A 15,568-nucleotide genomic window follows, 5' to 3' on the forward strand; every position below is an offset into this window, starting at 1 on the left:
GAACCCAGGCAGCCTGCCCCTGGGGTCTATGTTTCGGAGGTCTAATCTTCCCAGAAGTTGTGAATTTTGGAAAGTGAAATTCTTAGTGTTGACAACAAATTTCTCTTCATTAAAACTTTTTCATTAAATTCTTCCACAAGGAGCAGCCAGACAGGACATATCTGTGGGGCAAATTTAGCCCAAGTTCTGACAGTGTGATTTCTCTGGTCTGTTTATTTCTCCCATTCTGCTGATAAGAAAACATAGGCCACGGGAGCCCTAACTACATTCCTCACCTTCTCAGGCCCTCTTCCTCCACGACTTTATCTGCTTCCTCTCTTGGAAGCAGGACAGAGCACCCGAGTCCAATGGAGGGTCTCTAAGAACCTCATCACATCCCTCTCCAATATGCGTCTGTGTTCTTTTTATTCCATGGTTATTTACTATATCACCTTACATTTAAGAAATAAGGTGGTTAATATCACGGATTTTTGAAGATTCTAATAATGTGAATTGACCGGATTATTAGATTGTTACAAATATGGTGGTGGGCTGGAAGGGCGAACTTGTCAAAATACTACATTTCTGCAGGGCTCATTTAAAAACAGGAAAACGTCTCATTAATGTAAATAGGGGTCCACGTACTGAGCCAAAGTATAATAATCACCCTCATAATGTGGAGTGAATTAAGTGACATCAGAGTAATGTTCCTTGGCGAATCACAACAGTTTAAGTAAACATACCACTCGAAACTCTACCCATACTCAGATCTAGGCAGATTGCAGTACAGGTGATGTTAAATCATTTCATTAATCATTTAATCAATTTCCCAACTTGAGGGCAAATACAACTTAGTAGTGCAAAGTACAATCGGAAAATGGAAAATAAATTATTGGGTTTTTTTTAAATCACTACAATGAAAAACAAAAATAAAAGGACTTGGCAAGTGTTCAAGGATAGAGAACATAGACAGACAAAAGCCCAAGTGAGCTTAAACTCAGGAAACAGGCATTATTCTACCTGCCAGTTGGAAAGTTCATCCATTTATTACCATCCAAATGAAATCTTTTCAGTGGGGTCAAAAGGGCCTTTGTTTTGACATTTAATTCACTGGCGATGTATTTCCTACGTTAGGATGCAAAACACCTCTCACACTGCTTTCTCATTAATTGCCTTCATTTTTCAAGTTCCCTGTTTGATTTATAGTCAATTAAAAACACCCTCGAAAGCCATGACTCATGTATGTTAAGTACAAATATGATTAATGCAAAACCACGCACCCCATGGATGGCCTGACCCCTGGCCAAAGTCATGGTCAAGGTGGTGGGACCCAGCAGTGTCCTGGTGAGAGAAACCCAGGAGGAATGTGAGAAGCCAAGAGCGCAGGTCATGAGCAATTTTGCACTAACTGGATCTCTTTAAAACAAGGAAAAGGAGGTACTTTTTCTGTATTTTTTTTTAACATTACAGAGGAAGAATGAAACTTGGTTGTGAAGAGAAAAAAAAAAATGCATTCGAAATCCTCTATCACATCCAGGTTGATGAAAGTAGATAGGAAAATGGAGTGGCACGTCTCCTTGCTGTGTCACTGTTGCCATGACCAAAAACAAGACACTAGGCTAAAGAACTCTAGATTAGAGCCCGGGGACTCAAATCCTGGGTTCAAATCTTGATGTTGCCAAATACGAGTGACACGACCTTGGGTAAATTGCTTTGCCTTGCCCAACCTTAGTATCCTCACCTGTAAAATGGGCGTATGAGAGAATTGTATCCCCTAAGGTCTGGTAAGAGGTTCAAAGGGGGCCCCCCACACTTAGAGAGTGCCCAGTAAATGCCAGCTGTGAAGGTTGTGGATGTCACACTGCTCAACGGCTGTGGTGCATTTTATGAACCCCAACACCTATTCCCAAGGTATCATGCTTCTTCCATTTTCCAGAAATGCTCCCTCTCTTCTTGCTGTCAGCATGGGCATATCGCCCATCACAAGGAAATCTCTTAAGACTTGTCCCCACCTGTCTCCCTAGAAAATGAATGCACTGAAACTTGAGAAGAGCATCAGGAAAGTCAATGGCAGAAAAAGTAATTTCAGCCTAATGCATTTGATATGTGATTTCCCGCTAAAATGAGGTAAATAAGAACACTTGGCACATTTTTTTACAAAACAAAATCTACTCAAATGAAAGAAGTGCCTTCTTTGCTGTAATTAGTCCATATTCCTGTTTCATTTGTTTTTTGGTGCCAAACAATCTTTTACATATTTTTTTTTAATTTGTATTTTTTGCCAAATGACCTCTTAAAAGAAAATTCTAACCAAGTAAATGGTAGTATTCTCCCTCCATCTCATCTATTTGCTTGGGTTTTTCTGTTTTGTTTTTCATATCCAGGCTTAGAAAAATATTTTAAAAATACAATCTCATCAATCCAAGATTTAAAAAAAAAAAAATCAACTGGTCCATGAAGTTCAAATCCTAAAATTACTCATTTCTTCAGATTTTTAATGCCCACGATTTATCTTCTATAAAGCCTGGCTTAGATGGCCATTGTAGGGACATTGAGCCCATCTCAGGTCTATGGATAGCAGGACTAACAAGAACAGGAACCGCAGCAACACTGACCGTCGTAAGAGTGGCTTTTATTCATTCATCACTAGGCTGAGCATTTTTTCCATCAATCAGCATCAACTCTAAAAGTATGGACTGCCATTATCATTTTTAGATGAGATAAACCAAACTCAGAGGATATGAAGAACTTGCTCACTCATGGCCACACAGCCAACATGACTGGTGAATAGAATATGTGCAGAAACTATGTATGTCGTTTTTGAGCTAACGTGGTTAAACCTCTGGGATGTCCTGCCCACACCTCTTCTTGTCCCCAGCTCAGTGACATAAGAATGACTAGAAAGGCCAAGATGGCAAGACCAAGTTGGAAGTAGCCTGAGTCCTCAAGTTCCTGCATGGAGAGCCCCCACTTGGAGTCTAACTACCCAAGAGAGCAGCCTGGCCAGCATCCTCGTGACCGGAATGAGAAGTAAACTTTACTGTTAGGTTACTGGGACTCTTTGATACCAAGGCTATTCTAAGTAGTCCAAGTGTGTTATTGAAAGTATAATTCTATGGGTTGTACGAGTCAGAAAATGACAGGTGTTGACGAAGATGCGGAGAAAGGGGAACCCTCTTACGCTGTTGGTGGGAATGCAAGCTGGTGCAGCCACTCTGGAAAACTGCATGGAGGTTCCTCAGAAAGTTGGCAATAGAGCTCCCCTATGACCAGCAATCATACTAATGGGTATTTACCCTAAAGATACAAATGTAATGATCAAAAGGGAAACCTGCACCCGAATGTTTATAGCAGCAATGTCCACAATAGCCAAACTATGGAAAGAACCTAGATGTCCATCAACAGATGAATGGATAAAGAAGATGTGGTATATATAGACAATGGAATACTATGCAGCCATCAAGAAATTAAATCTTGCCATTTGCAATGATGTGGCTAGAACTAGAAGATATTATGCTGAGTGAAATAAGTCAATCAGAGAAAGACAATTATCAAACGATCTCACTCATATGTGAAATTTAAGAAACAAAACAGAGGATCACAGGGGAAGAGAGGAAAAAATAAAACAAGACAAAAGCAGAGAGGGAGACAAACCATAAGAGACTCTTAATCATAGGAAACAAACTGAGGGTTGCTGGAGGGGAGGGGGTAGGGGATGGGGTAACTGGGTGATGGACATTAAGGAGGGCACGTGATGTAGTGAGCTCTGGGTATCACATAAGACTGATGAATCACTGACCTCTACCTCTGAAACTAATAATACACCATATGTTAATTAATTGAATTTAAATTTTAAAAAAGTATAGTTATACAAGCTGTATTTTAGGTGAACTCAGGTGCAGCAGTGTGTGTGTGTGTGTGTGTGTTTCACAAAGAGTAGTTCAGGAAGGATAAACAGTAAGAGACAGAAAAGTGCTGATCTAATAATGCCTAGATGGCCAATGGGGTGTCCTTTCTGGACTCTTGAAGTTGGAGCTATTTCCCAAATAGAATCTGGAGGGTCATGAGTATCGTTCCCCTTAGCTAACTCGATCATAGATCTTGCCACAAGGCTAGGAAGATGTGTTTGAGCTGATGTGGCCAGGGCAGGAGAGTCTGTTCTATAACTTTGCCAAACATAGATAGTCAGCGCCTTATCACCTGGTCCTTTTCCACCTTAGCTGTGTGGCTTGTCAGTTTCCCAGGCCACTTATTCTTCTGAAGCCTGGGTGTCAGCTGGGAGAGTGTAACCAGAATCCGTGTTCAAATCTCATGGGGCCAAGATGATGGGTACCAGAATCCCATGATTTTCATATTACAGACGAAGCAACAGTACGAACCCATTAAGAGAATTCTGGGTGTAGGAGGCATCTAGGGACCCCCTACCTTGAGGAAACCCCTCAAGGATCCCTCCCTGAGTCCAAAGGCCTTGAATGGATGTTTCCTGTCTTCCACGCTGTCTTCCCCTTTCTTCTTGTACTTCTCATACAAGAAAAAAAAAATGAATAAGCACATCTACCCAGTTCATTTTTCAAGACTGAGATGAAGGCAGGAAACTTTTGTCCAAGTTATCATGAGTTGGGGGCTTTGCATCACACTGTGAAAGGTACAATGAAAGAGCTCCCTGGGTTACATTAGAAGAATAGTGGGATACCATGTTTTGATCCCAGAAGCTTGTTGAAAAATGGCCTTTTAAAGACGAAAGCAAGTCTAGTTAGTGGAAAGGAGAGTAGAATAAAGAGTTATTTGGATGTGAAGAAAATAAAAGGCTTTAGAACAACTGAAGGAAAGATGTATTGGAGCGAACAGTGAATAAAATATTAGGGAAATAAAAGGAGTGGAGGTGACCATTAGTAACAGTTAAAGTAGAGAAAGATGAGTCATTGAGAATTGAGGAGAAAGATGAAAAAGGATAAAAGGAAATATTACTGTCTGAACAAAGAGAACAGGAGGCCATGGGCAGAATAAACATTTTCTATGGCCTGCTAAAAGCTGAACCCAAAATTGGTTGACTATACGTCTGGGAGTATGGGCAGATATATTGTGTCTGTCAGGCAAAGAGACACCACTTTCGGACAACCTCAGAGAATGGTAAAAAGTGTAGACATCAACTGATTGATTATGCTGTGTTTACACCTTCCGCAAGACAAAACTTTACAATCATTGGAAACCAGAGCTCTTAAATATTGTAAAGATAAAGCAAAACTGGAAAGTACAAACACCGTAAATGGAGTCCGAGAGATGTTACTAGCCTAGTGTCTTGTAACCTCTTTTACTACCTACAACTTCAGCTTCTATGTATGTTGCTAAAATCATCCTAACCATTTCCCACATCTTTGGCATGCAACCTCAAGTATCTAAGTATTTTAAAACTTTCTGGTTCTGTTTGACTCTTTTCCATTTTCATGCAGACATTAGCTTTGTGTCCCTATGGCTTTCATCCTCTGAGCACCCACCACGCAATTGGTTCTTGTTCATCACGTTTTCAGAGCTAGAAGGGTCTTGTGTTGAACCCTAGGGGAATGCATGGGAGAAACAGAGCAAGAGAGAGGGAAGAAGGAGAGGGAGTGAGAGAGCAGGGGCAATGTTCATGGCCTGGGGGGATGGTTCATCAATACTCAGTTCTCCAGGCTTTTCCTTTCCTCTGGAATAGAGCAATACAGTGTCATTTCTTCTGGAAATCCAGACTTTCCAAAACAATATTCAATAGGCATTCTCAAGTCTATGGAAACTTTCTTCTTCATTTAGGCACAATTAACCTCATGTGCAGGGTCTAACTCATAACAACCTATGTTCGTTGCTTTGACACGGAACTCAAAAGCACCAGACTAGATGTACTCTTGGTAAATTTTTTTTTTAACCCTAGTAATACACATGAACCTACAGTTTCACTGAGAGGGGGCTAGTCCGATTTTGCTGATCCAACAATTTACATACAAATTCATATCTAAAACTTTAAATATCTTCAATTCCCCTATCACTGACTTTTCCTGAACGTGGTATCGTTGATAATCAAGCCAGTCCCATTTAGCATTTACTAGCTTACACAGAACCAACAACCATAACCCGCTTAATTACTTAGGGGATTAAAAAAAAAACACAGACACACACAAAACTGTGATATTGGAATGTACAGTATGGTCTAGTTTAAATTAAAAAGATCCCCCAAAGTATGATTGTTTCCAGCTTCTCAGCGGTGAATTAAAAGCTGTTTGGTGTCGTGAAAATTACAGAAGCAATCACATTTATGGGCCTGCTTTGCATACCAACTCTATTAATTTCCATACTCAGGGTGGCTTCACATTTCCACCCATGTTAATATAGATGCCATTTGGGATAATTGCTTGCAAAAAAAAAAAAAAAAAGGAAGAAAGAAAGAAGAGGGAAAAGGGAGAGAGAGAGAGAGAAGGAGAAGGAAGGAGATGAAACAAACAGATGAATGGGGAGAAGAGCCAGCGGGGGAGGGAAATGGTCTCTTAAGCAAAGTTCCCTTTGAAATACCTTGATTCTGATAAATAGAAGAATCAAAAGACAAGGGTTCCCGATGACCTGACCCAGGAGTCACACTCAGGGATCAAATTAACATGAAATCACACATTGTAATTCACTTATTGTGCCGGGCCTGAACCTTGTCATCGCCGACTCTAATTGCCGAAATGATTTCATTGGTCTAATTACATCAAGATGTTCGCGGACTTCACCTTGGGTACTTCCCACCGTGCCCGGCATTGCGTCTTCATTACTGTGCTCCTTTCAACTCTCCAAATGCGTTCCAGCCTCACAGAGCCATCCAATCACAAGCAGGCTGGTTTTGTTTTGTTTTGTTTTATCTTGCCTTATTTTCCTTTTCTTTAAACGCACCAGCCACAGAGCACGGGAACGGAGGAGCCCAGTTAGCGTGGAAGGTGAGCCTGAGACCGTAAGGGCAAATGCACAATAATCTTCCCTAAGGGACCTTGGAGCACCTGACCAAATTAGACCATTGTTTTCACATTCTACAATCCCAAATGTTAAAGAATGGTGCTCCAGAGCTTACAATTTATCGTTATTTGTCTACCATCAATTTTAGATTCTATTGTGCTAAAACAATGCTTGCTCTGCACTTAACAATGCACTCCATGCCCTCATAAAGATAAAACAATATGATACCGGTATTAAAAATAGAAAGAGATTATAAACCACAGACCTGAAGAGAGCATATTTTAATTGGAATTTGGGGGGATTTGAGTTTAGTCCGCAAAAGAGCCAGTAGAGGTTTTGCATGTCTCCGAAGACCCTCTTACTGGCCTTCAGAATAGGAGTTTTGAATTCCTCTGACCAAAAATTCCCAGAAGCCAACATTCTGCTCTCACCATTGTTGTGATCTAACATGAGGCATAAGAAATCCCAGTAAAACAGCACATCCTTGGGAAGGCGTTGGTTTTGCTCTCAGGAACCAACCAGGGGAAATGGATTTAATGTCCTTTGTGTGGAGTAGCACTCCTGTTGGAGGCTGGCGGTCTCCTTTACTGGGAGCAGTGGGGAAGTGCTCACCAGTGATAAAATACTCAAGAGATACACAACCATTTTCTTCACCTCTCAGCCGACAAGGCTCTAATTCAAGCACTGGATCAGGCAGTGACATATAAGGAAAATGATCAGAAAACACTTCAGTTAGGGAATACTGCATCCTGAGACACATTCTTAGACTCTGGTGAATTCAAGTATGAGAACAGACCCAAAGAATCACCGAGTGACATTGCTTACAGTTTAGAATCGCCTGGTCCTCGATGAACTGAGCTGGCTGGTTGATGTGGAACACTTTCTGCTGAAATCCAGGCGTGCAGTCCAAGTCTTCTGCAGATGTTAGCAGCAGCACCTGAGAAAAACCGAAGCCATCAATATTTTAACAGCGTCTTACGTGTTTGCCCCACTAACTTCTACCAAATCTGTGACTTTTAGAAATGAGCTGAGGTTTTAATTTCATTTCCCAAATAAAGAGGTAAGTTGATACTTCTCCAGTGGCTGCCAACAATTCGCTTTGGCAATGAGATTTGGAAAACACGCAAATGGGAACAGCTGCTGTAGTTTCCATCAAGTTGCTGTGAAAGAAATAACTTTGTCAGATTTTTACACCTGCTAAGAATCTCACCATGGTTTCTATGTGTGAAATTTCATTACAAAAACAGTCAATTTCATAGGACGCCCAGGTTAAAACCAACTTCACTGTCATAGATGCAAAGGAGCAGTGCCATCTTTAAGGAGGAGGAAAGCAGAATATTCCACTGGAAATTACTTCCCGAAGGAATTCGGGGCCCACTAGACCTTCCTGATCCAATACGGTGGCCGTGAGCCACACTCGGCTACTGAGCACGTGAAGTTGTAGCGGGGCTGAAGTCGTCAGTATAAAAGATATGTTGGATTTTGAAGACTGAGTACCAAAAAGAAAAACGGTGTAAAATACCTAATTTAAACATCTGTAGATGGATTACATGTTGAAACAATAATATTTTACAGACTGGATTACATAGATATATTATTAAAGTCAATGTCACCACTTTCTTTTTACTCTTATAAGTTTGGCTACTAGAAAAATCTAAAACTTACAATTGCTTCTAAAAGCTCAGTTTTTTTCTTTACAAATCCTTGGGGTGCTTCATCCCACGGTCAAAAATGTAGGCTGTATGTTTTGGAATATACAAGTGTGTGACACATTCTTGGACAAGGGATGATTTAGGAAGGTAAGAAATAGTTTTGGGTTTAGTAGGTCAAGATTACAAGCCCTGTGAAGATGGGAGGGACCTCTTTTTCCCCAACTTTGATACCAAGCACCTACTGCATTTACTGGCCCAGAGAAGACGCTCCGTATTACTTAACGCATAAGTGCTAACGTTCTCTACCGTTCCTTTATGGCGAGCGCTATGCTAAGTTTGTTATATGCATCATCTCCTTGGATCTCTACTGCAGCCTATGATGTATTTAATATTTCATAGGACAAGGGGCCTCACATTCTAGAGATGCTGACACTTTGCCAGGATGGTGCATTTAGGAGGACGGGGGCCAGGATCTGAAGCCAGGCTTACATGTCCTCTCATCTGGATGATGGTCGGAGCTCCTCCCAAGCCACCGTAGGCTTTCCATGTCTCGGGGTGGGATTTTACTTTTTTTTTTTTTTTTTTCTCTGAGCTGTTTCTCTGAAATCTGGGAAAGGCCGTTTTAACAGAGCATGGTGCCAGCAGAGAGTTTGGAAATTCACATTCTCAGCAGAAGCCCTTGACCATAACTGATGAAAATCTGTGCACAAATACCCCAGCCATCTCACCCCCCAGGAGAGAGCTCTCAAAGGCAGTGTTCTGTCTCCCTGTCTCCACGTGCAGCCCCAGCTGCCCACGACAGCATCTGGTGAGATAACTCACCTTCCATTGGCTGCCTTTCCTTCCCTGACTCGCTTCCTCATGAAATGGGAATTTCACGATTCCCGGGGTTGTCTGACACCTCCCCCCCGCCCCCAAAAAATCCACTTGCACTCAAATCTTTGATTTACTGCCTGCTTCTTAGGAAACTAAATTTTGATCCTCTGTTGCAAACTCTTAACCACTGGACGCAAGCTGTTGAAGAAAACTCATTATTATTCCCACCAGCAAATTCCAAAGAGTGCACAAAAGGTTGGGATGCCGTGGAACTGGGCTTGTCTCTAAATACCAGCCCACTGAGAGGCACTGAACCCCAAGGAATGAGAGCGAGAATTAATCTTCGGAGGTTCGTGGTGTGGCTGAACCGAGGAACATCAGAGAAATTGAAATGGGTCAGTCATCACCCTGACCGACATCATCTTTCAAAAATCAAAGGGGTTAGGATTTTATAGTTCCATATTGGAGCAGTTCTGCTTGTGAAACTTTCCCTTGCCTCCAGAGCAGACTCTGGGAAGATTGCTTCCAAGGCAATCATAATGCTGACATCCCAAGTGGCACACACACAGAATGCAGATTCAGGACTCGGAATAATTTGCGGGCAATTCTGCAAGCAGAAAATCTATAACTGGCCAACGCAAATCCAGTTAAACAGAAAACGGTCAAAGGCGGCCTCCAGGCACCCAGTGCCTACAATTAGACCTTAACCTTCTAGTCAGCTAATTCTGCCCTCAACCCCAGACCAGTAAATCAGTCACCCCCTAGAACTATGGAGATGCCATTTCTCTAGCGATCCTGAACATAAGGGTCTGGACCGGGTTGAGGGATTAGTTCAGTGGACGACGTGGATCTTGTCTCTCCAGAGCTCCATCTCTGTCCTGACACCTGGGCGGGTTCTATTCAGGATTCCTCCAGAGTCAAAAAGGAAAAATAAACCTTTTCCAACAGCTGACCGTCCGGGAGGGTGGGAGTGGTGAGAGGACTCCCAGAGGCTTAGCTTTAATCTGCACATTCTTGGGTCACGCCACCCACCAAACTCATAAGAGAAAAGCGCGCAGCACTCTCCTGGGCAACGTGTGACTTGGTGCAGCGAGAACGAGTCCCTCCTCCCTGCGTTCATTCATTTACGTATTGCCCCAAACTTGTTCATCGCCCGGGATTCAGCAAGCACTTGGCGAGGTGCTGTTCTGGAGCTTATATAGAAGCATCATAAGGCAGGAATTAGAAGCACAAACTCCAGAGGTTCAAATCCTGGCCCTGTCCTTTACTGACTGACAGTAATGGAAATCGGGAGACTAAGATGTGCTTTCAGCGGATGGTGCATGTGAACTACAATAGGGGCGCTCATTCAGTTAGGCGTCCGACCCTCCCTCTAGATCACTCTAGGGTTCTCTCTTGCTCCCCCCCCCAAATTTAAAAAATTTGAAAAAAATATAACAACTAGAATAGTGTCCCACAGGGTAAGTGACCAGCAAGGGGTTAACTGTTCACGTGGACTAGAAAAGATGACAAATCATAATTTAATTAACTAACTAGAATTTTAACTTGAGAGGAAATTGTAGGTGTCTTGGAGAGCACATAAAAGCCAGGGACAGGGAGTTTAACTTCCTCTGGGGAGACCAGGGAAAGCAAACCCATGGAAGGGACATTTCTGCTTTGATCTCAAAGATGGGCCAGAATTAGCTAGATAAACGGAAAGGAACATAGACTTCTCTTTTTTGCCAGCACACTCTTTGCTTTCACGTTTAAGTTCCTTTGTGTCTGTCTGGGTTTCATGTAACACATCTCTGAAATCAGAAAATTGTATGTAAAAAAGAACCCAGACTAATTTAGGGCTTCCCAAAAGCTGAATGTCTGACTGGGGAGTAGTGGTAGAAAATACTACTGATTGCTAGTGCCCTTGACTTTCTAGCAGAATTTAAGCATGAACTGGTCAGGGATACCCACTTGCCAATTTCAACCATAATGAGTTTGGTGGAAGATTATGAAGAAGCCTCCCTCAGTGGTTTAAAGATAAGTGTTTGTACATTACTCCCCAACTAGAAGAAGCCCCTTCTCCAACACCATCAGGTGTCACTCTTACATATACGCTACCTGGACCTACTTTTCTCCAAACCCTCTTTGATATTTCCAGAATATATGCTACGAACATTCTGAATTTATCTTTAATGCCTTAGAAATAATGGTCTTCCTACAAGGTTTTGGGTTCATTTATGCATTAGCTTGCATCTCATAAACAAGAAGCAGCCAATACACCTTTGAAAGCTCAGCAATGGTCAAATTTTATGATCACTGAAGGATTTCTATTATTTGAAAATTACAATCAGCCTGCTTATGAAAGCAGATTCGTGTCCAGACACACTATAAGTACGGAACACAGCCACATCGGTTCGGTGGGAATCCTGGTTTATTAGCTGCCATTTACCAGCTGTGACCTTGGGCAAGTAACCTTCTGTGCCTCAGTTTCCTCTGATGGAATTTGGAACAATCATAGTATCTTAAAATTATTATGAGGACTAAATGAGTTAATTGTCCTTAAGAGCCTTATGTCATTCAGGGCATAGTAGTTGCTCAATAAATGTTTGCTATTATTATTACCATTGTTTCTCTATATTCTGTTAAAAACAATAGACACAATTCACTGATACCATATTCCCTAGGATAGACATTGACAGATATCATCCAAATATTACTCTTTTTGCTACTATAAAACTGGCCAGTGTATAGTCTGTGCTCAGATATATTCAAAGGGAAACAGCAAGGGCCTGAGTCAGGTAGAAGGTGGAGGAGGGTTTGCATCTTGGGGTCAAGCGCACAATGGTAAACATCAGTGCCCATTGTGAGCGGAGTTGTGCTGGTTTTGTGGGACACTGGTGTACACCAAGCGTCCTTTAAAACGGTAGCTCAGAGCTCCATCCTCTGTGTAAGCGCCACTGCCCTAACCGTACACACTGAGAGCAAAGCCTTACATCACACTCTTTATAACTACCTCTTATTTTAGCTTCCATTTCTTTGCTGCTGTTCTGAGCTTTCTTTTTTAAAAAGAAAGGGTTTATGTTTATCCTGACAGGTAGTGATTCACGAACATAGCCAACTTTGGATTTTGCTTCCAGAAAAAAAATTTTTTTTTTTTTTTCTGTCCCAGACTGCAGGTTGCCAACTGGCAGCAGACGGGACGGACGTGGCCAGCAGATCTGGTGAGTTTAGCGATAGCAGTCTATCATAAAAGTTAAATTATCCCGTTATAAAGGGTGCACATCTCTTGGCTGTCCTTGTCTGCACCGTTCCCTGTATTATCCCTCCTGCTCGCTTGACTCATTAACACACTTGTCTGGCCCCCGAGGCATTTGAGTTTGCAATCCCTCCTCTAGACTTGGGAAATAGGCTTTTCAAGCAAAGAACTCGCCTTGGTATGAGTCTCTACTTACTTGTCCTAATTGTATCCACAACTGTGTGCTCCTAGCTCTGTTGCTCTGGGTTTTGCCATGTGACTGAGTTCTGGCCAACACGAAGAGAGTAAAAGGGTTTTCGCCACTTCTCAGCCTGGCCCCTGAACTGTCTCCTCTTCCTCATCTATGAAAACAGAAAGGAAGGACTTCCAAGATGGTGGAGACTTCGGTAGAAAGAGCCCAGTGCACAGACCCTTACGATCTAGGGCTGCGTGTGTGAGCCCGCACCTCTCCTGGCCGACGACGATGTGCTAAATGTGGAAGGGACAGGGACACAGAGGGGCTTCTCTACCATGGTGTCACAAATACGTCCCAGAGGTCAGAGAAAAATATCAGGACTGAAGAAAAGCTTAACACAACTGTATCCGAAGTAGCCATAGCTCCAAAGAGAAACTTCCTGCCACAAATGAGCCCAGCGGGCAGTGAGCAGCCTCAGATCTCATCGTCACGTAAGCCAACTCCAAAATGGTATTTGCCAAGTGAACTCACTAGTGTCTCCTGGCCCCTCATTGTTTTCCTCTCACTGACTCACTACTTTTTGCTATTAGCGTGGATGGACAGTTTCTTTATCCTTGCCATAAAACACCTCTGGTTTACTTGTGTCAAAGTCAGCCTACTGGAGTCTTTTTGGAGGAGCTTAGATTGGCAGGGAAGAAAGGCTGCCGCTCCGGCTTGCAGGATATAAAAATGTTACAGCAGTGAATTTTGATTGATTCTTTATCCTGCCAGAGTCCTCGAAGGGTTTATAAAGGCACCCTGCCTACAGGGAAAGCACGAGGAGAAGAGGCACTTTAAAAACACACACAAGGGCACATCCGTGTACACACAAGCACACATGCACACAGGCACGGACACTTGTGCATACCCTCATGAGAGCGTCAACTCGTGTCATCCACACTACCCACGAATCTGACCTCCTGACCATCTTCCTGGGGATTGATAGCCTCAGAGACACAGAATCCCTGCCATTTTCTTGGCCTTTAATGTAACCGACACTTAGAAATGATTTTGCAATTCTTGGGAAGAAAAAGAGAGAGAATACTTCTGGTTTGGTGAGTCCTTCATACCCAGTTTGAACTGCTTGCCTTCACCCATAGTTTGGAACCAACATCTTCATCACCATCTGAATGCTACTCCGTATCTTTTCTTCAAATTGTTAAATGCAAAGCCACAGAATTACCATTGCCCAAGGATGTCCTCAGCCCAATCCCCAGAACCTGTGGATATGTTGGATTAAATGGTCATGGGGAATTAAAGTTGAAAGCCAACTGACTTTAAAAAAGAATAATTATCCTGGAGTATTCAGGTATAATCACAAGGATCCATGAAATTGGAAGAGAGAAGGGTGAAAAGCTCGAGAAAGGGACGTGACCCTAAGAACCAGGCTGCAGAGATGAGGTATAAGAAAGCCTCAACCTGTCATTGCCAACTTTGGAAGTGGACAAAGGGATGACCAGCCAAGGAGGGCAAGAGGCCTCCAGAAGCTGGAGAAGGATAAACACAGATTCTCCTAAACATCTGGAAGGAGTACAGCCCTGCTGATACCTTGGTTTTAGCCCAGTGAGGCCGATTTTGGACTGCTGATCTTCTAAACTACATGATAATCCATGTGTGTTGTTTTAGTTCGTCTTAGTTAGCTTAATTTTTTAAATTTAGCTGATTTCAGTTAATGCTAAGCACATGGCAATTTGTTACAGCAGCTGGAGGAAACTCATACAGTCTACCATGGTATTGCCCCACAGTAGACCCTCAGAAAACATTGTCTCCCTTTACTTTGTTGTTTTTTTTGTTTTTTTTTTTTTAAGATAGAAATATAATCTGGGCAAACCAACAGAGAGGGAGGAACAGAGGAAGGAGGAAAGATGGAAAAGTGGACGGAAATGGAGGGAGAGAAGAAGAGAAGGAAGATGAAAACAGACTCATGACTTTGGAACCCTGGCCAAGACTGTCAGGTGGTCATGATGTAGAAATTGCTGTCTGAGGGCTTCATTCCTGAACACCAACAGCACAGCTTCTTCTCTTTTGTCTTAGCAACTGTCCTTGCAAGTGGTAGGGCATTTTTGATCTGCTATCATAACAAAGTAGTAGGGTTCATTTTTTCCATTAATTTCCTTAGACAAAGTTTAAAATTTCTATTATCTGCCAGGAATGTGGTTAGATGCCAGAGATGGAGAAATGAACATAGTCCTTGATAAAATTATTATCTAGAAGAAAAGGCAGACACAGGACAAATAATAATATAATATCATGTTCTATTATATTATATTTTCTATATATTGGGCATTAGAAAGTGGCTCAAAACAAAGAATCCTGAACTAAATTACCTGGGTTCCAATTCTAATTTTACCCCTTAGTTGCTGTGTGACCCTGGGCAAGGTACTTAACTTCTCTGTGCCTTAGTTCTCTCATTTGTACACTATAGCCAGTAAGGTTTTCTACCCTCATCAGTTTGCGAGGCCAATGAGTTAACATAAATCAAAAGGTTTAGGACAGGAACTGGCTCATAACAGGTGCTACATGCTAATCAGAATAGGGACCAGGTCACGGATAAAGCCATATGGGAAAACTGATTGACATTTCTCAAGTAGTAAAGAATAATAAAGAATGTTCCATGCAGAGGTTTGGTAAGTGCAAACACTAGGCATGCCAGCTGAAGAAACAGGAAGCAATTTGGCAGGGATAACAAGCTCTGGGTTGTTTTCACGATTATTT

General features: G+C 42.2%; 1 protein-coding gene across 1 annotated transcript in view; it reads right to left on the minus strand.

The window, feature by feature from the left end:
* Positions 1 to 15,568, minus strand: part of CDH13 (cadherin 13) — a 986,611-nt gene that overhangs the window by 759,258 nt on the left and 211,785 nt on the right. The window contains exon 2 of the mRNA XM_082712008.1: positions 7,765 to 7,876. Coding sequence (XP_082568134.1) covers positions 7,765 to 7,876 — 112 coding nt within the window. The remainder of the gene's footprint in view (positions 1 to 7,764; positions 7,877 to 15,568) is intronic.

Source organism: Mustela nivalis, assembly GCF_964662115.1.
Source record: "Mustela nivalis genome assembly, chromosome: 18".
NCBI lineage: Eukaryota > Metazoa > Chordata > Mammalia > Carnivora > Mustelidae > Mustela > Mustela nivalis.